Raw genomic sequence first — 25770 nt, 5'->3', positions numbered from 1 at the left:
AATAAACTCCAAAAAAAGATCATGTCTGCCATCTAGTGGTCACAAGCAGGATGAGTTATTGCTCATCCTCTTCACAATCCTCCTCGGAGTTCTCCTCAGGCTGACATTTCCGGAAAGCGCTCTTGAACTCTTCGTCAAAATGCTCCAAATCATCCTCCCTGAAAATGCCCTGGGGGAGGGGAACCCAAACAACAAAAAAAAATTAATTACAGTCCCAGAAACTGCTCAAATGTATAATCAAGAGACTGGTCACTTTACCTTTGGTAGGTACCCTAACAGCTTTGTAGCGTGGAGCTTGAGGAGCTTCAGTCTCTCTTCCTCGATGATCTGTCTGCGCTGATTTTCTCTCTCCTGTTCCAACGCTTGTTCCTCCGCCTCTCGCTCCTATACACAGATTCATTACAGATAAACACATCCCTCCAAAACATCACACTTTCCTCTAGAGTTCTAAAATACATCAATAATCATGTTGCACATCACACTAGAGGTCTGCGCGGGTTGGATTTTTCAGTCCCGCTCCCGCCTGCGCCCGCATTGTGCAGTCCTGCTCCCGCAAAGAATTATGATTTTTCAATCCCGCTCCCGCAAAGAATTATGATTTTTCAGTCCCGCTCCCGCCCGCAAAGAATTATGATTTTCAGTCCCGCCCCCGCCCGCCATATTTTGTCCCGCTCCCGCCCGCAAATCCCGCATGATGCAGACGTTCGCGTTATTTCTCAGGAAAGTTCTTGTCTTGACACAGCGTGATGGTGCCCCGCCCCCTACTTTGAGTGGATTTGAGCATAAATATCTACAGCTCACGTTCGTTATTATTTACCTTGTTTCTGAATTCGGAATGTTGAAATGGCAGCATGTAGACCTAATAATAATAAAGTAGGCTAATCATTTAAGTATGCGCTCTCCCGTGGTGCGTCTCCTATGAATAATTAGTGTGAAAGGAGAGATGGATCGCACTCTTGAACTTATTCTTTTAGTTACATTTCTTTTCAGTTGTTTTTAGCAGCAGAAGGAGACAAACGTTTCGGCTGTTGCCTTCGTCAGTGTCTCTAACAATAATAATAATAATAATAATAATAATAATAAACAATAATAAAAAAAAGACAGGCGAGCACGTAATTCCAAGTGGAAATTTGGTATATTTATTGTTCAGCCATACAAAACATTAGGCTAACCCAGTTTACATTTGTAAAGCATTTCTAACTAAAATGTCCGATTTCAGGACTCTTGACTTTTTAACGGTAAATGTACCTCTTTTTAAAGCAGCACTTACTTTTGAAGCACTGTGAGCTTCAGTAGAGGAGCTCTGCTCTTCTGCCATGATCGGAGATCTCAAACACGGAAGAGGAAAGGAATCGGAAACGTACGAGAGTTATTTATCCTCTCCTGGATCAGAATCAGAATTCTGATGACCAGCTCATCTAAGGTGTCATTGAGGCATCATGTTAGTGTGGGTCACTGGAGGTTGGGTGTGAACGGCGAGTCATTAGAGTGATCAAAGGATTGCCCGTTAGGGTGATCAATGGCAAATTTAAGATGTCATTCCTCACTCAATCTGGTAATCTGACCCTCTCTGCAAATTCAGGCATCTTAAAATGTTTTTATTAATGCCAAATAAAATATCCAGCACAAATTATATATGATAGACATAAATTAATAATTTATAAATTTTATTTTAAACACGTTTTTAGTTAGCGGGACTGCAGCTTATCACCGCTCCCGCATATGTGCACTCCGCTCCCGCCCGCACCCGCATATGTGCACTCCCGCTCCCGCCCGCGCCCGCAATGAACTTTCAAAATTTGTCCCGCGCCGCACTGCTTTGCGGCGGGTCCCGCGAGTCCCGCGGGAGTGCAGGGCTCTACATCACACAATTGGGCATTACATCTCTGTGGGGCCGCAAAAGCAGAAACGGTAGCCTATCCATGATTTAAGCTTCACCTTATCAGCCAAGTACTTCTGCCTCTTCTCCTCGATGATCTTCTCCACGGCGCGTTTGTGCTCCAACTGCTTCATGCGCCGCCTCTGAGCGTTCATCTGTTCAATGCGTTCGTCTTCCGCAAACTTGGCCAGCATCATGGCTCTGAAAGCTTCCTCGTCGTCCTTCTCAGCCTGAAGGCGCAGCTGTTTGAAGGCCAGCTGTTCCTGGCGTATCTGCTGCAGCTCCAGCCTTTGCCGGATTCTCCGCTCCATCTCCTCCTGTGGTTTAAAAAAAAAGAAAAAAAAAAAAAGACGCTTTAGCGAGATGGTGGTTTTGGTGAAAGATCTTTGGTGAAAGACATCTTCAGTAAGGTTACTTTACGTTAACAGAATCATATCTTTTATAATTGCATGTCTTTGCATTTTAGTGGAGCAGAAAGAGATTCTCACAATTTCTTTCTGTCTTTCAGACTCTGCCTGCTCCTCAAGATAGAGCTCCTCACGAACACGCTCCATCTCCTCATGCTGCCTCTGTTTCTCTTCCATCTTCTCAGTCAGCTAAAGGGAAAACAAAGGATTTATCCAGAATTCATTCATCAGTAATCTGCATTTCTAAGCACAGAGTATTAACTGACAAGCTTGAGGGTTAAAATTTTGTAGTCTGTAATATCCTAAAATCGAAATTTCAAGCTTTTATTAGAAAGGTCACTCACCAATTTGAGAAGCTTCTCTTTCACCATCTCTCTCTGTCTAACACTAGCCAGCCTGTCCTCTTCTTTCCTCTCCTGGTATTCGGTGTACTCCAAAATGCGCCTGTTCTCTTCCTCTATTTTCTCTCGCTCCAGGCGCTTCCACTCGGCCTGCTGCTTTTTGTACTCCTGAATGTATCGCTGTGTGGCTGTGACCATTGCAAGCCGACGTTCATGCTCCCTGGGAAACAAAACGCTCCATCTTAGTCAAACCAAATAAGCCCAACAATCTACAACAAAAATGGTCATATTTGTTAATCTGAGAACTGCTAATCCCAATGAACCAGCCAGTGAGAGAAGAATATTCAAAAATTATATATCAGTTTACAATCAGTCGATCAAAATAGTCAGAACATTTGTTGGAAACATTTGTTCCAACACATTTGTTGGAAAAGGTAACCAGAATGTCAAGGACGTAGCAGCTCATCTGGCCTGCCATCAAAACAACCACGACTACCAAGGAACATCAAACAGAACTGAAATGTGACACGGTGCGAGAGGACCAACCTCCACGCCAAACTGTTTACAACAGGAAAATCAACAAAGGACTAAATTTTGTTCCCCAAAAGAAGATCGACCCAAAACATCGATCAGAACTGAATTTGCATGATAAAATGAGAGAGGAGATACAATTCTAGCCAGAAGGACATTTGTTAAATTGACCTAATTACTAATTTGTTAGCAAAAAATTGACAATACAATGACCAAGTTTTGTGCAGAACGTCTAGTTCTTTCAAATAAAACAATCAGAACTGAAATCCACCGAGAACTGAGCGAGGAGACATGATTTAACTGAAAATAAACAAAAAAAAGTTGTAAACAAATTGTTTACAAAAAGAAAATCAACAAACAAATGACCAAGTTTTGTTCCCCGAGGGAAGATCGACCCAAAACATCAATCAGAACTGAAATTGGGTGTGAACTGCAAGACGAGATACAATTCTAACCAGAAGTCCCAAGATTCGTTAAGTTGACCTAATTAGCAGTTCGCTAGTAAAAAATTGACAATACAACGACCAAGTGTTATGCAGAAGGTCAAGTTCTTTCAAACGAAACAATCAGAACTGAAATCCATTGAGAATTGATGAAGATATGATTTAACTGAAAATAAACAACAACAAAAAAAAAAGTACAGGAAAATCAACAAACAAACGAGCAAGTTTTGTTCCTCAAAGGAAGCTCGACCCAAAACATCAATCAGAACTGGAATCAGATGAAAAACGAGAGAGGAGATACAATTCTAATGAGAGGCCTGGAAAGTTGGTTAATTTGGCCTACAGTGGTGCTTGAAAGTTTGTGAACCCTTTAGAATTTTCTATCTTTCTGCATAAACAGGACCTAAAACATCATCAGATTTTCACACAAGTCCTAAAAGTAGATAAAGAGAACCCAGTTAAACAAATGAGACAAAAATATTATACTTGGTCATTTATTTATTGAGGAAAATGATCCAATATTACATATCTGTGAGTGGCAAAAGTATGTGAACCTCTAGGATTAGCAGTTAATTTGAAGGTGAAATTAGAGTCAGGTGTTTTCAATCAATGGGATGACAATCAGGTGTGAGTGGGCACCCTGTTTTATTTAAAGAACAGGGATCTATCAAAGTCTGATCTTCACAACACGTTTGTGGAAGTGTATCATGGCACGAACAAAGGAGATTTCTGAGAACCTCAGAAAAAGCGTTGTTGATGCTCATCAGGCTGGAAAAGGTTACAAAACCATCTTTAAAGTGTTTGGACTCCACCAATCCACAGTCAGACAGATTGTGTACAAATGGAGGAAATTCAAGACCATTGTTACCCTCCCCAGGAGTGGTCGACCAACAAAGATCACTCCAAGAGCAAGGCGTGTAATAGTCGGCAAGGTCACAAAGGACCCCAGGGTAACTTCGAAGCAACTGAAGGCCTCTCTCACATTGGCTAATGTTAATGTTCATGAGTCCACCATCAGGAGAACACTGAACAACAATGGTGTGCATGGCAGGGTTGCAAGGAGAAAGCCACTGCTCTCCAAAAAGAACATTGGTGCTCGTCTGCAGTTTGCTAAAGATCATGTGGACAAGCCAGAAGGCTATTGGAAAAATGTTTTGTGGATGGATGAGACCAAAATAGAACTTTTTGGTTTAAATGAGAAGTGTTATGTTTGGAGAAAGGAAAACACTGCATTCCAGCATAAGAACCTTATCCCATCTGTGAAACATGGTGGTGGTAGTATCATGGTTTGGGCCTGTTTTGCTGCATCTGGGCCAGGACGGCTTGCCATCATTGATGGAACAATGAATTCTGAATTATACCAGCGAATTCTAAAGGAAAATGTCAGGACATCTGTCCATGAACTGAATCTCAAGAGAAGGTGGGTCATGCAGCAAGACAACGACCCTAAGCACACAAGTCGTTCTACCAAAGAATGGTTAAAGAAGAATAAAGTGAATGTTTTGGAATGGCCAAGTCAAAGTCCTGACCTTAATCCAATGGAAATGTTGTGGAAGGACCTGAAGCGAGCAGTTCATGTGAGGAAACCCACCAACATCCCAGAGTTGAAGCTGTTCTGTATGGAGGAATGGGCTAAAATTCCTCCAAGCCGGTGTGCAGGACTGATCAACAGTTACCGGAAACGTTTGGTTTCAGTTATTGCTGCACAAGCGGGTCACACCAGATACTGAAAGCAAAGGTTCACATACTTTTGCCACTCACAGATATGCAATATTGGCTCATTTTCCTCAATAAATAAATGACCAAGTATAATATTTTTGTCTCATTTGTTTAACTGGGTTCTCTTTATCTAGTTTTAGGACTTGTGTGAAAATCTGATGATGTTTTAGGTCATATTTATGCAGAAAGATAGAAAATTCTAAAGGGTTCACAAACTTTCAAGCATCACTGTAAGTACTAACTCATTAGCAAAAATTCTGACAAAACAACGACCAAGTTTTGTTCGGACTGAGGAGTTCTTTCAAACAAAACAATCAGAATGGAAATCCGTGGAGAACTGACGGAGGAGATATGATTTAACTGAATTGTGGACGACGGTGACAGCTCATCGGCCTTACGGCCAGATGAGCTAAATATACAGAAAAAAAGAAACTAATCATCTCACATGCGATCCTCCTCATATATCTTCCGCACAATTTCATCCACCATGAGTTTGTCCTTGAGGAACTCCTCATACGCTTGCTGTTTCTTCTGCTCCTTCTCCTCCAGCTGCTTCTCCAGCTCCTGCTGATAGTGAACCAGTTCCTCATAGCGCCTCTGTTCCTGCTTCTCCTTCTCGATGGCTGCTCGCTCCTGTTCGCTCTTCATCCAGAGTGCAATGTCAACTTGCTCCTTCTATAATACAACATGGCAGAAAAAGTAGCTTATGTCTACTGTTTCAAATAATTCTTTTGGATTTTAAAGCGCTCGGATGTCGTTCAGAAAGTTCACGCTCACTATGATTTCATCCCTTATGGCCTGCTTCTCAGCGATCTGTGCTGCTCTTGCCCGGTTTATGTACGCAGACTTCAGCTTTGCCTCTAACTCACGAATCTCCACACTGCAAACGAAGACAATGTAGGCAAAAAGATAAATGAATGAGACACAATGATAACATTCATACTGTAGTTATTCACCGCTGTGTACCTGTTTTCTTTGATGTACTGCCTCATCTTCTCATCTCGCATTTTCTCATAATTTATGCGAGCCAGTTCTTTTGCGATCCTCTCCTCCTGCTCCAGTAACTTCTCTTTGTACATCCTGTCCTGCTGTGCCTATGAAAACACAGTGGGATAAAGCCTACATCCAGGAGAAAAAACAAAAAAACGTACAGTATATGCCGATCGCTCATCCACTCTAAAACGCAAAAGCATTCAAAGAAAGACGACACCGAACCTTCAGGTAAGCTTCCTCCATCTGTCTCTCGTACTCCTCATCTTGCAACTTGCGCAGATATATTTTCATATCAAGTCTCTCTTCATTCTTGACATTGGCCCGAACGTGATTCTCCTTGGCCAAAATCCTGATCTGATCCTCACGTCTCTCCTCATGTCGCCTGACCTTTGTGAGCGTTCGCTCATATGAACTGTGTGACACATTTCGCTTCTGGCTCATGGCAGTCTGGAAATTAACGACAAAGTACACCAACAAAGTTGCAAGAAACAGTGATGATGCTCAAGTCCGGCCTTTCATAAAAACAATAAAATGTACACACCGGTTTTATGTAGAAAGGCTAACACTAAAAGGTGCTGATTTGATTGAATTTATTATCCAAGGATCCACAAGATTGACTGTGTGTACATTTAACAGTTATTCCATGAAATCGAGTCGTACATGAGCTGATAGCCGACAAGTCGCGTAGCACCGAGTTGGCTATAAACCATGCACAACGAGATTGAGTGGAATAAACGTTTTATTCTATCCACAGTTAGTCTGGTTAACACCAGACCATATCACGAGTGAAATATGGTCTGGAATCCGCCTATTGAATTTCTCGTAGGGGAGGTGTGGTTTACGATTGTCAACGGCCGTTTATTGGACGTTGCGAATGTCTATCATTTGGCGTATACGTAGCCCATGGCCAATCATGGCAGTTGTACCCGGTGACGTAGTTAGAGCGACGAAGAGGCGAAGAAGAGAAGGAAAGAGAAAGAGAAGGCAAAACAAAAATAGACTAACGCCAAACGCTGTTCTTTTTTTAAAACAAACTTTCGCTCTAAACTATTCAGAACAGTGTCTAAAGCTTGATCGAAAGTTTGGTTCGTATCGCTCGCCGCCATGTTAAATGTGATCCGTAAACAGTCCCAAATAAACTACAAGCTTCCGTTTGTCGAGTAGTACGTGTCACCGTCTTTCCACCCCTCCCCACTCTCTGATTGGCTCCAAACTCAGGCGAGCCTTTAGACCATAGTTTCCATGCTGTCTTTTCAGATCGGAACGATTGTGCAAAGCAGCATGGGATTTCCCAGGCTAATCCACAGTCACTGGATTTTGAGAAACAGAGTATTTTTGTTATTTTTTGCAAATTCGATAAATAAAAACTTTATACAAAACGTCCATCCATCCCTTATCTGTAGCTACTTATCCTGTTCTACAGGGTCGCAAGCAAGCTGGAGCCTATCAGGCCTTTCAATTACATGAAACCTGTGACGGATAACGTTGTAGGCGTCCAAATCAAAAAGGCGCCCAAATTAAGGTCAAGCGCCCAAAATATGCTACCGTAAGTAAGTAAATAAACCGCGAAATGTTGATTAAATAAACTTGGCTGCATAAAACCCAATGTCTCGACTTTCTTCTTTAAAAACACCGAAATTAGCGAGAATTAGCATGTATTTCTCGTAACTGACATGAAATCCGCACCATTCCCATGTTGTTCTGGGTTCGTTGAACTAGCCGTAAGCCTCGCGCAGAGCATGGATTCTCCATCAACGGCGATCGGCACGCCATGGTTTCATGGAGGAGTGAGACTCGCGTATCAATGACCAGAGCAGGATTTCCACATTAGGTAAAAATCATCTTTCTTCTTTTATGGCGGTACATTACCGCCACCTTCTGGACTGGAGTGTGAACCAGAATGTTTACTACTCTATTGTGCTAAATTCTCCTAATAATTCCTGTCCTCAACTGCAATATCTCTCCGATACCTAGTGTCCTATGATTTAAATCAGGTAAAATACTTTTATTTAGAGCTATTCAGGACACAACTGTGTGTATTTAAGATACAGCTTGCATCTTAAATACACACAGTTGTGTAAGCGTGGGTGGAATCAGTGACTTGGAGCTTGGTCCGCTTGCTGATGATGATAGTCTTAGACACTGGCCTTTCATTTAAACTAAGATCTTTTACCTGACTACATACTGTGAATTGCGCTGCCGATTCTTGTGATGGGACTGAAAAATCTTTCGTGTCGCAGGTCTGCTACAGGTTTGTCTCTTTGATGGCAACAGTGCAGAACTTGCTTTTTCATTCACAGGCTCCTTTCCTCCAGGCTCTCCTCAGGCCCCAACACATCTTTTAAATACTAACTAACTGTATTCTAATTATTTTTGTCATGTACATCAAGAGGGATTAATGCTGTAGACATTTTGCAGTAAAGGTTAAAAATAACATTCATAGATTTCTTTATTTATTCATAACTTTGTAGCTAAAAAAGCAGCAGCAGGTTTAAACACAGAGCGCTGGGAAAACAGCACTTTGCGCGTGCAGAAAAGCCCAAATTACCCTGCATCACGACGGAAAAAACCCAAATTATGTAATTGAAAGGCCTGCCTATCCCAGCTGACTGTGGGCGAAAGGCGGGGTACACCCTGGACAAGTCGCCAGGTCATCACAGGGCTGACACATAGACATAGACAACCATTCACACTCACATTCACACCTACGGTCAATTTAGAGTCACCAGTTAACCTAACCTGCATGTCTTTGGACTGTGGGGGAAAGCGGAGCACCCGGAGGAAACCCACGCAGACACGGGGAGAACATGCAAACTCCACACAGAGAGGCTCTCGTCAACCACTAGGCTCGAACCCAGACCTTCTTGCTGTGAGGCAATAGTGCTAACCACTACACCACAAAACATCCAACAAAATCATTTCCACTTAGAATGTAAACAAACCGGTGAAATGACAGTAACAATGTGAAAAATGTGATAATTCTTGAAAAAAAAAAAGATACATTCTTACCATCAAATACTTTCATTCCATATTTTGTTGCTTTTTTTTGTGTGTATTTTTTGGGGTTTTGTTTTCGAGTAGAGTTTTTATTTTGTCCTTGGTTGGTTGAGCAACACGCACCACCATTTTGTTTTTATCTATTCACGGTATATGAGCTGATAGCCTTGTAATAGCGTAGCCAATCAGAGCACGCGATTCCTCATATCCAGTGAATGTGGATAGAATAATCTTAATTTTACAGCTTCCCCCCCCCAATCAACAGGTGAGGTACAGTTCCTTAAAATAATCCACTTACACAAGGATGCACACCACAGCAACAGACAACATACCCAGAGCAGCCTGGGGAGCAGTTGGTGCCTTGCTCAAGGGCACTTCAGCCATTCCTGCTGGTCTAGGGACTCAAACCAGTGACCTTTTGGTCCCAAAGCTGCTTCCCTGGCCATTTGGTCATGGCTTCCCCATCTAATCTAATTAATCTAACCTAACTGCCTTTTTTATGATGAAAAAGATCTTCCTAAGCAGAAATGATCAAACTGCTTAATAAAAGTAGTCTTATTTAATCAAATATTGAGATATATTTCAATCAATAATTCAACCTTTCACCTTTTAAAACCATGAAAAGCAAAACAAAACAAAAAAAACCCCCTCATACAGTGCTAATTATTGGCACCCTGGAATTAAATTAATCTGTACTGAGATGGTCTGTGTAGTTTACAGTTAAAGAGGTCCCTGTCTAAACACTTGACAACTAGGTAGTAGAACGTATATTCAACTGTGATATATGATGTTTTCTATTTGAACCAAAGATTATATTCTCTCCCGTCTAAATTAGTCAGGACTAAAGTGTTGGTTTGATTATCTAGTTACAGTGGCATCCACAATCACTGACACAATTGTAAAGATTAGAAAGAAGAGTTAGAAAAAAAAAATCCACCTTTTGGTGAAGTAGTTTCATCCCGCGCTGAGAAAAAAAAAATTAGAGAAAAAAACTCCACCTTTTAATTGAAAAATTTATTCAGATTAAAACAAATCTCCCATCAAGAAATAATTCTCTCATCTCATTATCTCTAGCCGCGTTATCCTTCTGCAGGGTCGCAGGCAAGCTGGAGCCTATCCCAGCTGACTACGGGCGAAAGGCGGGGTACACCCTGGACAAGTCGCCAGGTCATCACAGGGCTGACGCATAGACACAGACAACCATTCACACTCACATTCACACCTACGGTCAATTTAGAGTCACCAGTTAACCTAACCTGCATGTCTTTGGACTGTGGGGGAAACCGGAGCACCCGGAGGAAACCCACGCGGACACGGGGAGAACATGCAAACTCCGCACAGAAAGGCCCTCGCCGGCCACGGGGCTCGAACCCAGGACCTTCTTGCTGTGAGGCGACAGCGCTAACCACTACACCACTGTGCCGCCCCAAGAAATAATTATTTTCAACAAAAACATGCTACGATTATTGGCACCCCTGCATTTAATACTATGGACAACCTCCCTTTGCCAGTAAAACTGCAGTCTTCTTCTAAATCATTTTACAAGGTTGGAATCTCCACATCATCCAGAGTCCTCGGCCCTCTCGTGTTCTCTCCTCTTCAGCTCAACCAGGGGACTGAGATGGCCATGACAGAAGCTTGATTCTGTGCTCAGCGGACCATTTTAGTGTTGATTTGGACATACGCTGCAGATAATGCACTACCTCACTACCTCCCACACTGAGAGCTGTATATTTTATTATTTTCACTTATTGGTAATGTTTTATTTCTTTTGGTATTTTGTTTTTTGTATTTTAGTTTATACGTATAATGCTATTTAGTTTTTGTATTGATCTTGTGCCATGCGGAAATGTTACTGGATACCTTGAATTTCCCTCTGGGATTAATAAAGTATCTATCTGTAGCTGTCCTGCTGGAAGATCCAATGATGACCCAGTTTGTACAGTGGTGCTTGAAAGTTTGTGAACCCTTTAGAATTTTCTATATTTCTGCATAAATACGAACTAAAACATCAGATTTTCACACAAGTCCTAAAAGTAGATAAAGAGAACCCAGTTAAACAAACGAGACAAGAATATTATACTTTGTAATTTATTTATTGAGAAAAAAATGATCCAATATTACACATCTGTGAGTAGCAAAAGTATATGAACTTCTAGGATTAACAGTTAATTTGAAGGCGAAATTAGAGTCAGGTGTTTTCAATCAGTGGGATGACAATCAGGTGTGAGTGGGCACCCTGTTTTATTTAAAGAACAGGGATCTATCAAAGTCTGATCTTCACAACACACGTTTGTGGAAGTGTATCATGGCACGAACAAAGGAGATTTCTGAGGACCTCAGAAAAAGCGTTGTTGATGCTCATCAGGCTGGAAAAGGTTACAAAACCATCTCTAAAGGGTTTGGACTTCACCAATCCACAGTCAGACAGATTGTGTACAAATGGAGGAAATTCAAGACCATTGTTACCCTCCCCAGGAGTGGTCGACCAACAAAGATCACTCCAAGAGCAAGGCGTGTAATAGGCGGCGAGGTCACAAAGGACTCCAGGGTAACTGCTAAGCAACTGAAGGCCTCTCTCACATTAGCCAATGTTCATGAATCCACCATCAGGAGAACACTGAACAACAATGGTGTGCATGGCAGGGTTGCAAGGAGAAAGCCACTGCTCTCCAAAAAGAACATTGCTGCTCGTCCGTAGTTTGCTAAAGATCACGTGGACAAGCCAAGGCTATTGGAAAAATGTTTTGTGGATGGATGAGACCAAAATAGAACTTTTTGGTTTAAATGAGAAGCGTTGCGTTTGGAGAAAGGAAAACACTGCATTCCAGCATAAGAACCTTATCCCATCTGTGAAACATGGTGGTGGTAGTATCATGGTTTGGGCCTGTTTTGCTGCACCTGGGCCAGGACGGCTTGCCATCATTGATGGAACAATTCTGAATTATACCAGCGAATTCTAAAGGAAAATGTCAGGACATCTGTCCATGAACTGAATCTCAAGAGAAGGCGGGTCATGCAGCAAGACAACGACCCTAAGCACACAAGTCGTTCTACCAAAGAATGGTTAAAGAAGAATAAAGTTAATGTTTTGGAATGGCCAAGTCAAAGTCCTGACCTTTTAATCCAATGGAAATGTTGCGGATAGACCTGAAGCGAGCAGTTCATGTGAGGAAACCCACCAACATCCCAGAGTTGAAGCTGTTCTGTACGGAGGAACGGGCTAAAATTCCTCCAAGCCGGTGTGCAGGACTGATCAACAGTTACCGGAAACATTTAGTTGCAGTTATTTCTGCACAATATCATTTTCCTCAATAAATAAAATGACCAAGTATAATATTTTGCCTCATTTGTTTAACTGGGTTCTCTTCATCTACTTTTAGGACTTATGTGAAAATCTGATATTGTTTTAGGTCATATTTATGCAGAAATATAGAAAATTCTAAAGGGTTTGCAATCTTTCAAGTACCACTGTAGTTTCCTGGCAGAGGCAGCCAGATCTTGATTTAAAATGTCCTGGTATTTCATGGAGTCCATCATGCTATGCACCCTAACAAGGTTTCCAGAGCCTTTGGAGGGTTACATCAGACCATAGAACACAGTTACAGACAAAGTTGTAGTAGCATTTCGCAAACTTCAGGTGCTTATGTTTGTGGTTAACTGACAGGAAAGGCTTTTTATCTGGCAGACCTTCCAAATAGCCTGCTGGCATGGAGGTGGAGTCCGATGGTGGTTTTGGAGACTTGGAAACCCCAAGATTTTAATTTTTCTTGCAATTCACCAACAGTGATCCTTGAGGATCCTTCCCCCTCTCTTACCCTTCACGGTACATGGAGCAAAATAAATTTGGCTCATCTTCCAGACAAGTTTGTAACAATCAGAATCAGAAATACTTTAATAATCCCGAGGGGGAATTGAGATCATCAGAAATGGACATTTTCAGGCGAGTAGCTTTTTTTTTTTAAAAATAATCATAAGATAAATAAATCACCCTGACTTAAAGTAAACACACTTCTCCTTGATTTGGTTTGTGTGCTCGCTTATCTTTCCCATGTTGATGGATGACCATCTCTGTGTCCAAAATCACCCACTACTTACTACACAGTGGACTATATAGCAAGTTATAGCTGTCCGAATGTATAGTGAGAATTATGACACCCTATATAGCGCACTCATAGTATCCCACAATGCACCATGAAAAGTAGTGTACAACCGATGGTCACTAAACAAGCAATATATACCATCATGCTTTGCGGTCGCACTGAAAGGAAAAAAAAAAAAAGTGTGTTGGGGTAGGAAGAAACGCATTATACGTAAATGGACATTCAAGTACAATTAAAAATAGTAAGAGAATGGAAAAACGCTCAAATAGAATAAGACAGAGTGCAGAGCGAGGAATTAATCAAAAGCCTCAAATTTGATTTGATAAAAGGCAGCGACAAAGAAGAAAGGACTCATCCTTGATTTAAAAGAACCGAAAGACGCAGCAGACACAAATTACTTTGGATTTATTACCTCCGCCAAGGAGGTTATGTTTTCGGTAGCGTTGGTTTATTTGTTGGTTTGTCTGTTAGCAACATTACGGAAAAAGTAATGAACGGATTGCTCTGAAATTTTTTCCAGAGGTGTGACTGGGCACAAGTAACAATCCATTAAATTTTGGCAGTGATCCGGATCACCTTCTGGATCCCGGATTTTTTTTAAAGGATTCTTGGCGGAGGTCTGCGCTCTCCGAGTGCTTTTCTAGTTAATGTGGGAAATGCGCTCAGTATAATATGGATTCATCACAAAAATACATGCGTGTATTTATTATTTTGAAAACCCACCAGCCGACTGATCTGGCATGTTTTAATTGCGCGACAGTAATGACGTAAATACAGTCATGTGAAAAAGAAAGTACACCCTCTTTCAAGTCTAGGTTTTAAAGTGCATATCCTAGACCAATTTCGTTTATTTTTTTTATATGAAAAGTATATCCCTTTACACACTTATCCAGAAGGGTAATTTTGCACAAGGCCATCTGTCTACAGCAGAAAAAAAAAAAAAAAAAAAAACGCGTCTGAAAAATCCCAAGGGAGTCTGGAGCCAGATTTGTGACGTCACCTGTGGAAGTGCCAGCAGGCTGCGTGAGCTTTGCGCAGTCTCAGTGCACAGCCTGTGGAGACCAAGCGCTCCCATTTCTCTCTCATTGCCCGGTCTTTTGGAAAACGATGAGTACTAATCTCAAGATTGGTGTTGCTACACCCTCCTACGATACATCTGTTAACTATTTTAATAATTACGTGATAACGTTGAAGAAATTTGCAGAAAATCACAGGTCGTTTCCTCATAAACAAACCAGCGCTGACGTAGGATTCAGAGGGAGGCGTCCCGCACGCGACGTCACGAAAATCAACATTTGCCGGGAAATCCAAATGCCAAGGTTTTTCAGAGGCGGACCAATTCGCCTCAAATGGCTTGATTTCAACTGAATATTTCTGGTATTGCGCAAGGTAAAAAAAATTGCACAAAACGCGACAGATATTTGACCAAAGTCTCATCTCATCATCTCTAGCCGCTTTATCCTTCTACAGGGTCGCAGGCAAGCTGGAGCCTATCCCAGCTGACTACAGGCGAAAGGCGGGGTACACCCTGGACAAGTCGCCAGGTCATCACAGGGCTGACACATAGACACAATCATTCACACTCTCATTCACACCTACGGTCAATTTGGAGTCACCAGTTAACCTAACCTGCATGTCTTTGGACTGTGGGGGAAACCAGAGCACCCGGAGGAAACCCACGCGGACACGGGGAGAACATGCAAACTCCACACAGAAAGGCCCTCGCCGGCCCCGGGGCTCGAACCCAGGACCTTCTTGCTGTGAGGCGACAGCGCTAACCACTACACCACCGTGCCGCCCTTATTTGACCAAAGTTTAATATAAAATAGGAGAATTACATTGATTTTACTGCTGAATTTACCCAAGATGTGCCCTTTAAGTGTCAGGACATAATTAAAAAAATAATAATCATCATCATCTGGTCCTTACCAGGTCTTAAAATTAGTCAAATACAACCTCAGATGACCAATAACACATGACATATTCACCCTGTCATTATTTATTTAACACAAAGTAAGCCAAAAATGCAGTAGCAGTGTGTGAAAAATTAAGTGCACCCTTACTGCTTCCATAGAAATTATGAAGGCAATTAGCTGCCAGGTATTGTTGATCAAATAAATTTGATTAATTGATCATCAGCAAGTGTGACCACCTCTTAAAAAGCAGAAGTTTTGGCAGTTGCCAGTCTGGAGCACTAATGTGTATGTTAACACAATGCCAAGGAGGAAAGACATCAACAATGATCTTACACCCTGTCCACACTAGGGATTTTGTACCAATACGAAACTACTTTCATACCGCAACACCTGTCCACACTAGCAACTATACCGGTACTGTAGCGGTATAACTGTATCGGTACGAAACCACAAATGTATGGGTTTCGTACCGGTACAGTATCGGTACTGTAGCGCTTCGCTGTAGTGTGGACAGATAAAGCGGTTCTGTATCGATACAAATATAATGCACATGCGCAATGAACCATTCCTACGTCTTCCGGGTTATTCATACAATACAATACGCACGTGCTTTCCAGCTGTAAATAAAACGTCAAAATGGCTCAAAACGACCGTGGAGCTACATGGAGCAAAGACGAAGTTGTGTGTTTGTTGGAGCTTTGGGGAGACGAGCGATGCCAGGAACAGTTGGAACAGGAGATTCGTTTTCTTTGTTTCTTTCTCAACTGCCTCGCGCGTTTTATACGATTCGACTGAATAAATGACCACCAGAAATACAGACTGTACATTGACAATAAAAAGCACACACGCTGTTTCATCCGCCATATTCTCGGAAGGAAGTTACTCGGTAACCACGGAAACATTTCGCGCACGCGCATTTCGACTACCGTGAAAGAAAACCGCAAACATTTCTCGCTAGTGTGGACAGATGCACTAAACTGTACCAGTATACTTTGTATCGATACAGTTATACCAGTACCACTATCGTACCGGTATATGTGAACACAGCTTTAGAGAAGCAATTGCTGCTGCACATCAGTCTGGGAAGGGTTAAGGCCATTTCCAAACAATTTAAAATCCATCATTCTACTGTGAGAAAGATTATTCAGAAATGGAAACCATTCAAAACAGTTGGCAATTTTCCCAGTAGTGGACGTCCCAGGAAATTTACTCCAAGGTCAGACCGTGCAATACTCAGACAAATTGCAAATAACCCCAGAACTACATCTAGGACTCTACAGGCCACAGTTAGCATGTTAAATGTTAAAGTTCATGACAGTACAATTAGAAAAAGACTGCACAAGTATGGCTTGTTTGGAAGGGTTGTCAGAAGAAAGCCTCTTCTATCTACAAAGAACATGGCAGCATGACTTAGGTTTGCAAAGATGCATCTGAACAAGCCACAAGCCTTCTGGAACAATGTCCTTTGGACAAATGAGACCAAAGTGGAAATGTTTGGTGAAAACCAAACAGAGCATATCAGCACAAACACCTCATACCAACCATCAAGCACGGTGGTGGAGGGGTGCTGATTTGGGCTTGTCTTGCAGCCACAGGGCCTGGGCACCTTGCAGTCATTGAGTCAACCATGAACTCCTCTGTATACCAAAGTATTCTAGAGGCAAATTTGAGATCGTCTGTCCACCAGCTAAAGCTTGGCTACAATTGGGTCATGCAACAGGACAATGATCCCAAGCACACCAGCAAATCTACAGCAGAATGGCTGAAAAAGAAAAGAAACAAGGTATTGGAATGACCAAGTCAAAGTCCAGACCTCAACCCAATTGAAATGCTCTGGCGAGACCTTAAGAGAGCTGTGCATAAACAAATACCCTCAAACATGAATGATAGGATCTCATCTCATCATCTCTAGCCGCTTTATCCTGTTCTACAGGGTCGCAGGCAAGCTGGAGCCTATCCCAGCTGACTACGGGCAAAAGGCAGGGTACACCCTGGACAAGTCGCCAGGTCATCACAGGGCTGACACATAGACACAGACAACCATTCACACTCACATTCACACCTACGGTCAATTTAGAGTCACCAGTTAACCTAACCGGCGGCACGGTGGTGTAGTGTTTAGCGCTGTCGCCTCACAGCAAGAAGGTCCGGGTTCGAGCCCCGTGGCTGGCGAGGGCCTTTCTGTGCGGAGCTTGCATGTTCTCCCCGTGTCCGTGTGGGTTTCCTCCGGGTGCTCCGGTTTCCCCCACAGTCCAAAGACATGCAGGTTAGGTTAATTGGTGACTCTAAATTGACCGTAGGTGTGAATGTGAGTGTGAATGGTTGTCTGTGTCTATGTGTCAGCCCTGTGATGACCTGGTGACTTGTCCAGGGTGTACCCCGCCTTTCACCCGTAGTCAGCTGGGATAGGCTCCAGCTTGCCTGAGACCCTGTAGAACAGGATAAAGCGGCTAGAGATAATGAGATGAGATGAGTTAACCTAACCTGCATGTCTTTGGACTGTGGGGGAAACCGGAGCACCCGGAGGAAACCCACACGGACACAGGGAGAACATGCAAACTCCGCACAGAAAGGCCCTCGCCGGCCACAGGGCTCGAACCCGGACCTTCTTGCTGTGAGGTGACAGCGCTAACCACTACACCACCGTGCCGCCCAAGATGATAGGAGAGACTGATAAAATCATATAGAAAACGACTGCTTCAAGTTGTTGCTGCAAAAGGTGGTTCAACAATCTGTTGAATCGTGGGGTGCACTTACTTTTTCACACACAGATTCTGCATTTTCACTTAGTCTTTGTTTAATAAATAACGACACAGTGGAATCTGTTGTGTGTTGCTTTACACCTGAGGTTAGATTTGCATAATTTTAGGAGCTGGTAAGGATCAGATGATTTTTTTTTTTTTTATGTCATGTCTTGATTGGTAAAACCATGTAACTAGAAGAGGGTGTACTTTCTTTTTCACATAACTAACAGCACGACGGACAAGTGCCCAAAAGTGTTTTTTTCATTTTACCAATGAGCTCACTATATAGTCCTCTATATAGAATTCCCTAGATCATGAGTCAGGAGTAGTGAATGAGCGAGTGATTTTGAACACCGCCTAAGGGAATTTGGCCTCTGGGTCACCTCATATTTGTTCCCCAGTCAATCAGAAGGTCATGGATTACAGCTTAAAAGTTCCTACACACTCCAATCAAATTAAAAAAAAAAAAAAATTACAATTTAAAAGGGGAAACATGCTTCAGTTACATTGTGTTCACTATCATTTCCAGGGGTGCCAATAATAGTGGCATATGTTTTTGTTGAAAATCATTATTTCTTAAGGAGGGATTTGTTTTTCTCTGAATAAATTTATTTCAATCAAAGGCTGGATTTTTCTCATTTTTTTTTCCCCACTGTGAGACTATCACTACGTTCAGACTGCAACCTGAAACGACCCATATCCGATTTGTTGTGAAATCCGATTTTTTTGTTAGGCCGTTCACATTACCAATTATATGAGACTTGTATGCGATCTCCAATATGAACGGAAAACGACCCAAAAGTGTCCCGCATGCGCAAATTGACACGTAATAAGCACATCTACGTAATACGTAAACAAAAAAAAGCGCACTCTTCATGTTTAATGATATTTTTTTGTTGTTGTTTGTTTAATTATCTGGTTAGTGTTAAAGTGTGAGGTCTCGTGTTTTTGTTTCTGAACTGAAATGAAAACGTGTAGCCTGGTAACGAGGGTTGACTCCTAAATGTCTCTCTAATTTCTATATAAGTGCACTACATGTTACTAGGAAGTAATGGATTTTTAAACTCTATATAGTGCACTCGAGCTTCAGTAGGCAGTCATTTGGGATACGGCCGCTGTATTACCAAACTCTTAATTCAGGCTTAATAATTTGCACATATTTATTTCGTCATATTAATAAACTTTTTCTACATTTTTATAAATATTTATTTAGATTGTTTATAGCCAGCTGAATTCTGCAACTTCTCTCAGTGCTGGCTCAAGGTGCAGAAACACCAGTGCAGTTTGCTATGGAGATGAGGCGAGACCTGGCGATGTGGTTTTTGTGGCGGCGGTGGAACTCACACAATAATCTGATTAATCCACATTAATCAGACTAATGAGACCGAAGGTGTCAAATTACTGTAAATTTCCAGAACAATCTTATAATCTTGTAATACAGGATGGTTTAAGTTATAAATCAGTTATAGAAACTGGTTTTATTTAATCAGGCGAACAGATCAACATCCAGGTCCCTACCAAATCCACCATTAGCTTGATCAATTCTATAAAAGTCTATTTAAATTCTGAAAACTGTACAAATGTTGTTGTTTTCCACCAAAGAGGCGGGATTAGCCAACGCAGAATAGTGACGTTTGTCTCTTGTTGATGACGTGTAGGTCGCATGAATGCGACCTGTCCGGTCAGACTGCAGTCGCATGTGAAAATAACGGATATGCATCGGAATTAGGACCACATATCCAAGTGGCCTGGGTCGCATGTGAAAAAATCGGATCTGTGTTGTTCAGATTGTCAATAACAAATCGGATACAGGTCGCATATGGGCAAAAAAATCGGATATGGGTCGTTTCAAGGTGCAGTCTGAACGTAGTCTAAGTGACTTCACCAAAAGGTGTTTTTCCCCCCCAAATTCTTCTTCCTAATCTTTACAAGGGGTGCCAATAATTGCAGAGCGCACTGTAACTCGATAATAAAACCAACATTTTATTCCTGACTATATTCTCTGTCTAAATTAAACATGGATATTCAACTCTGATATATGATTTTTTTTTTTTACACATCAATAATCGCCAAGTGTTTATAGACAGGGACCCAAAGGTGGTGTAGTGGTTAGCACTGTCGCCTCACAACAAGAAGGTCCGGGTTCGAGCCCCGTGGCTGGCGAGAGCCTTTCTGTGTGGAGTTTGCATGTTGTCCGGGTGCTCCAGTTTCATGCAGGTTAGGTTAACTGGTGACTCTAAATTGAGCGTAGGTGTGAATGTGAGTGTGAATGGTTGTCTGGGTCTATGTGTCAGCCCTGTGATGACCTGGCGACTTGTCCAGAGTGTACCCCGCCTTTCACCCGTAGTCAGCTGGGATAGGCTCCAGCTTGCCTGCGACCCTGTAGAACAGGATAAAGCGGCTACAGATAATGAGATGAGAGGAGTATAAACACACAGGTGATTATACGTAACCTTGCGTGCTGATAATCCGAATTTCTAGAACAATTTAACAATTATTGGCCGAAGGTGAACCGAATATCAGTGAATAATAATTGAGGTGAAGTCGAAGTTATTATTCACTGAACCTGACGCAGATAATTGTTTTAGTATAAATACACTGGTGATTATATATAAAAAAACAAACAAAAAAAAACACATTTCAAACTTCAAAAGCGGCATCATAACAACAACGGCACGGACTTGTGTCACTTATCTACGCCAAGTCGCATAAAATACTTTCTTTTGAAATCGATAAAATAAATCACAATTCCACCTTACCTTTGAATAGTTGTACAACCCCGATTCCAAAAAAGTTGGGACAAAAGTACAAATTGTAAATAAAAACGGAATGCAATGATGTGGAAGTTTCAAAATTCCATATTTTATTCAGAATAGAACATAGATGACATATCAAATGTTTAAACTGAGAAACTGTATCATTTAAAGAGAAAAATTAGGTGATTTTAAATTTCATGACAACAACACATCTCAAAAAAGTTGGGACAAGGCCATGTTTACCACTGTGAGACATCCCCTTTTCTCTTTACAACAGTCTGTAAACGTCTGGGGACTGAGGAGACAAGTTGCTCAAGTTTAGAGATAGGAATGTTAACCCATTATGATTTCCATAAAGAACTTCACATTTTGATTCGTCTGACCACAGAACAGTTTTCCACTTTGCCACAGTCCATTTTAAATGAGCCTTGTCCCAGAGAAGACGTCTGCGCTTCTGGATCATGTTTAGATACGGCTTCTTCTTTGAACTATAGAGTTTTAGCTGGCAACGGCGGATGGCACGGTCAATTGTGTTCATAGATAATGTTCTCTGGAAATATTCCTGAGCCCATTTTGTGATTTCCAATACAGAAGCATGCCTGTATGTGATGCAGTGCCGTCTAAGGGCCCGAAGATCACGGGCACCCAGTATGGTTTTCCGGCCTTGACCCTTACGCACAGAGATTCTTCCAGATTCTCTGAATCTTTTGATGATATTATGCACTGGAGATGATGATATGTTCAAACTCTTTGCAATTTTACACTGTCGAACTCCTTTCTGATATTGCTCCACTATTTGTCGGTGCAGAATTAGGGGGATTGGTGAGCCTCTTCCCATCTTTACTTCTGAGAGCCGCTGCCACTCCAAGATGCTCTTTTTATACCCAGTCATGTTAATGACCTATTGCCATTTGACCTAATGAGTTGCAATTTGGTCCTCCAGCTGTTCCTTTTTTGTACCTTTAACTTTTCCAGCCTCTTATTGCCCCTGTCCCAACTTTTTTGAGATGTGTTGCTGTCATGAAATTTCAAATGAGCCAATATTTGGCATGAAATTTCAAAATGTCTCACTTTCGACATTTGATATGTTGTCTATGTTCTATTGTGAATACAATATCAGTTTTTGAGATTTATAAATTATTGCATTCCGTTTTTATTTACAATTTGCACCTTGTCCCAACGTTTTTGGAATCGGGGTTGTAGACCAAACTTCATAGCATCTTTAGTGCTTTGAGGAAAAGCATTTTCTTTCATAATTTCTAATTATTCCTCGCTTACAGTGACAATTGGCCGCCATTTTGCCAAGTCGCTCGAGGTGACTTTCGAGAAATCGTCCGTATCTCTTGACCAATCAGCGCATGGGATTTTCTAAAATCACCTGCACATTTGTACTAATCTTCGATAACCATCTCGAGTGACTCGGCAAAATGGCTGCTAAACGCGTTGTCACCGTAAGTGAGGAAGAATTAGAAACAATGAAATAAAATGCTGTTTGTAAAAGTACTAAAAGATGCTATGAAGTTTGGTCTAAAACTATTTAAAGGGAAGGTGGAATTGTGATTTATTTTACTGATTTCAAAACTAAGTCTGCACTGCACCGTTATTAGATTTGCATGCTGCTTTTAAAGAAAAGAAAGCACAACTTTTCATCACACACTTGTGAAATTCCTCTCTGCATTTAACCTATCTGAAGCAGTGAACACAGACATGAGCAATGAGCACACACACATACCCAGAGCAGTGGGCAGCCATGCTAACAGCGCCCGGGGAGCAGTTCGGAGTTAGGTGCCGCGCTCAAGGCCGTCCCATATTAACCTAACCGCATGTCTTTGGACTGTAGGGGAAACCGGAGCACCCGGAAGAAACCCACGCAGACACGGGGAGAACATGCAAACTCCACACAGAAAGGCCCTCGCCGGGCTCAAAGCCAGAACCTTCTTGCTGTGAGGCGACCGTGCCACCCACATTTATTTTAAGTTTGAAATAAATCAATCCATCCATCCATCATCTGTAGCCGTTTATCCTGTTCTACAGGGTCGCAGGCAAGCTGGAGCCTATCCCAGCTGACTACGGGCGAGAAGCCAAGTCATCACAGGGCTGACGCATAGAGACAACCATTCACACTCACATTCACACCTACGGTCAATTTAGAGTCACCAGTTAACCTAACCTGCATGTCTTTGGACTGTGGGGGAAACCGGAGCACCCGGAGGAAACCCACGTGGACACGGGGAGAACATGCAAACTCCACACAGAAAGGCCCTCGCCGGCTGCTGGGCTCGAACCCGGGACCTTCTTGCTGTGAGGTGACAGCGCTAACCACTACACCACTGTTTTAAATAAATGAGTTTAAAAAAAAAAAATCACCTGTGTATTTATACTTAAACAATGATATGCCTCAGGTTCAGTGAATAATTGTTAATTAACGCCTTAGACTGCGCATGCGCGTGAGAATCTTTGTTTTCATTGTTGTATTAATAGAAGGGTTCAGTGTTATTCCATCATTCTCATAAAAATACACCTTTTGTTGTGTCCTCTGTCATGTTCTAATAAAAGATGCTTTATTTACCGAGTGTTCATTTATTCAGAGAGCGGTTTAACTAGCTGTTAAAATAAAAAACAACAAAAAAAGTGTGGTCAATCAATGTATTTGTCTAGCACGTTTAAGTCAATTCCATACCAAACACACATAATGGAAGAGTTAAATACTTATCAATTAAATAATCGATATCGCGATATTATACGATACCGTTGCCAGAATAAAACCGCCAATCTATAGCATTTCTCATCAAGGGTTTTAATTTAAACTCCGATTTTTTTTAATGCTAAAGAGCTAGCATGCAGGCTAACCGGTCACAAGCATTATTTGCATCCATTTCGAAGCTTATGAACCAGTGAAAAATAAACAAATAGTTATTATTCTACCTCCTGAGAAACATCCAGTGTTTATTTACTATGAAGAGCTCTTCACTCAGATCAGTGCGGAAGAGAAAAGTTTCATTAAAGTTATCAATAAACCGCCAAACACCTGCCACCATTCCCTTCCCAACTGTTTGTTATTAAGTCCATGGAAACCAAAAATGTCCCCACTGACCTACAAGCTTAACCCTGATTGGTCAGTGCAGGAGTGTGCGAGATTTTCATTGGTGTGAATAAAAACAGTGCAGCTCTACTCACTCTGCTGATCATTTCACTGCCTCCAACAAGCTCTGCTGAGTCATACTGATCAGAATCAGAACAGGAACCAGAACCGAGTGCGTGCTCACATACTGTACAAGGAGCTTGTTTTGAGCAATTCCAGCGTTATGGACGTGACACTTGAACTCAAAATGGCAACAAATGACCCAGTGCATGTTTTATTGTCTCCCAGTATTTAAACAGGTGTTGCATATTTTAAGGCTGTACCATACTGGAGACGTGATAGAACAAGAACAATTCCCATAGTACATCTAGGGCATGCCAGAAAATGCCAATAAAAGATGCGTTATGGATGTGACAGAAAAACTTTTCTTGGGTGACTGTACATTTTTATCAAACCCTATGAAATTGTAAACCTAATGTCGAAATGGAGATATCCATTTGATAGAGGGGTCCAAGGTGAATATTAAAAAAATCTTTGTTTAAAATATTTTGTATTTCATGCAGAGTTTCGGAAGGGGGCGGCACGGTGGTGTAGTGGTTAGCGCTGTCGCCTCACAGCAAGAAGGTCCTGGGTTCGAGCCCCGGGGCCGGCGAGGGCCTTTCTGTGCGGAGTTTGCATGTTCTCCCCGTGTCCGCGTGGGTTTCCTCCGGGTGCTCCGGTTTCCCCCACAGTCCAAAGACATGCAGGTTAGGTTAACTGGTGACTCTAAATTGACCGTAGGTGTGAATGTGAGTGTGAATGGTTGTCTGTGTCTATGTGTCAGCCCTGTGATGACCTGGCGACTTGTCCAGGGTGTACCCTGCCTTTCGCCCGTAGTCAGCTGGGATAGGCTCCAGCTTGCCTGCGACCCTGTAGAAGGATAAAGCGGCTAGAGATAATGAGATGAGATGAGATGAGTTTCGGAAGGAAAAGCCAGCGTTACGGATGTGACGAAATTCCGTTATGGATGTGACGCGTCTGAAATAGACATGGCATATGTTTAGAAAATCAGCAATTTAACCACCATAACCCTTTGAAAAACTCTCTAAATATCAGCTAAAACTATCAAAGTTCTTAAATAATATTTAGGATGGCTATTGTTTTGCTGTTTTGTGGATTTTAGCATACATTTCTGTGGCTTGTGGCAGTAATATAGAATTGTACATGATCAAAGTTGATTTTAGCTTGGGGTTTACATTATAAGAAAGAAAGACTGACAGGGACATATTAGGTTGGTTACAAATTGGTTCAACTTATTCACATCTGTTAAATACAGGCCTAGGTGATATCTCTGGGAGTGGTTTTGATGTATTACATGTTGCTTTATTTTTGCATGGTGAGGTTGACATTTACATGGAATTGCCCTTTTGGTGGTTGGTGCTTGAACAGTTAAAATAATTTAAAAAGACAAAAAGTACTGATAGAATAAAAATAAGCAGGAATTTAAAACATCCATCCATAGCTGCTTATCCTGTCCTACAGGGTCGCAGGCAAGCTGGAGCCTATCCCAGCTGACTATGGGCGAGAAGCGGGGTACACCCTGGACAAGTCGCCAGGTCATCACAGGGCTGACACAAACAACCATTCACACTCACGGCCAATTTAGAGCCACCGATTAACCTAACCTGCATGTCTTTGGACTGTCAGGGAAACCGGAACACCTGGAGGAAACCCACAGAGACATGGCGAGAACATGCAAACTCCACACAGAAAGGCCCTCATCAGCCACTGGGCTCGAACCCAGGACCTTCTTGCTGTGAGACGACAGCACTAACTACTACGCCACCGTGCCGCCTTCAAATCCCAACAAATATCTGTAA

At 42.0% G+C, this 25770-nt stretch overlaps 1 protein-coding gene across 1 annotated transcript; it reads right to left on the bottom strand.

The window, feature by feature from the left end:
• On the bottom strand, nt 1-23835 carry mns1 (meiosis-specific nuclear structural 1). The gene is made up of 10 exons (XM_060911151.1): nt 23755-23835; nt 6536-6760; nt 6287-6414; nt 6098-6200; nt 5766-5995; nt 2631-2847; nt 2368-2475; nt 1939-2196; nt 259-384; nt 1-169 (listed from the first exon to the last, which is right to left on the bottom strand). The coding sequence occupies exons 2-10, from the start codon at nt 6752-6754 to the stop codon at nt 56-58; spliced, it is 1503 nt and encodes a 500-aa protein (XP_060767134.1). The 5' UTR covers nt 6755-6760; nt 23755-23835; the 3' UTR covers nt 1-55.
• Between the last annotated feature and the right edge of the window lie 1935 nt (nt 23836-25770).

The sequence above is a fragment of the Neoarius graeffei genome, chromosome 27, assembly GCF_027579695.1.
Source record: "Neoarius graeffei isolate fNeoGra1 chromosome 27, fNeoGra1.pri, whole genome shotgun sequence".
Classification (NCBI taxonomy): Eukaryota; Metazoa; Chordata; class Actinopteri; order Siluriformes; family Ariidae; genus Neoarius; species Neoarius graeffei.
This window is presented reverse-complemented; position numbering and strand designations above follow the sequence as displayed.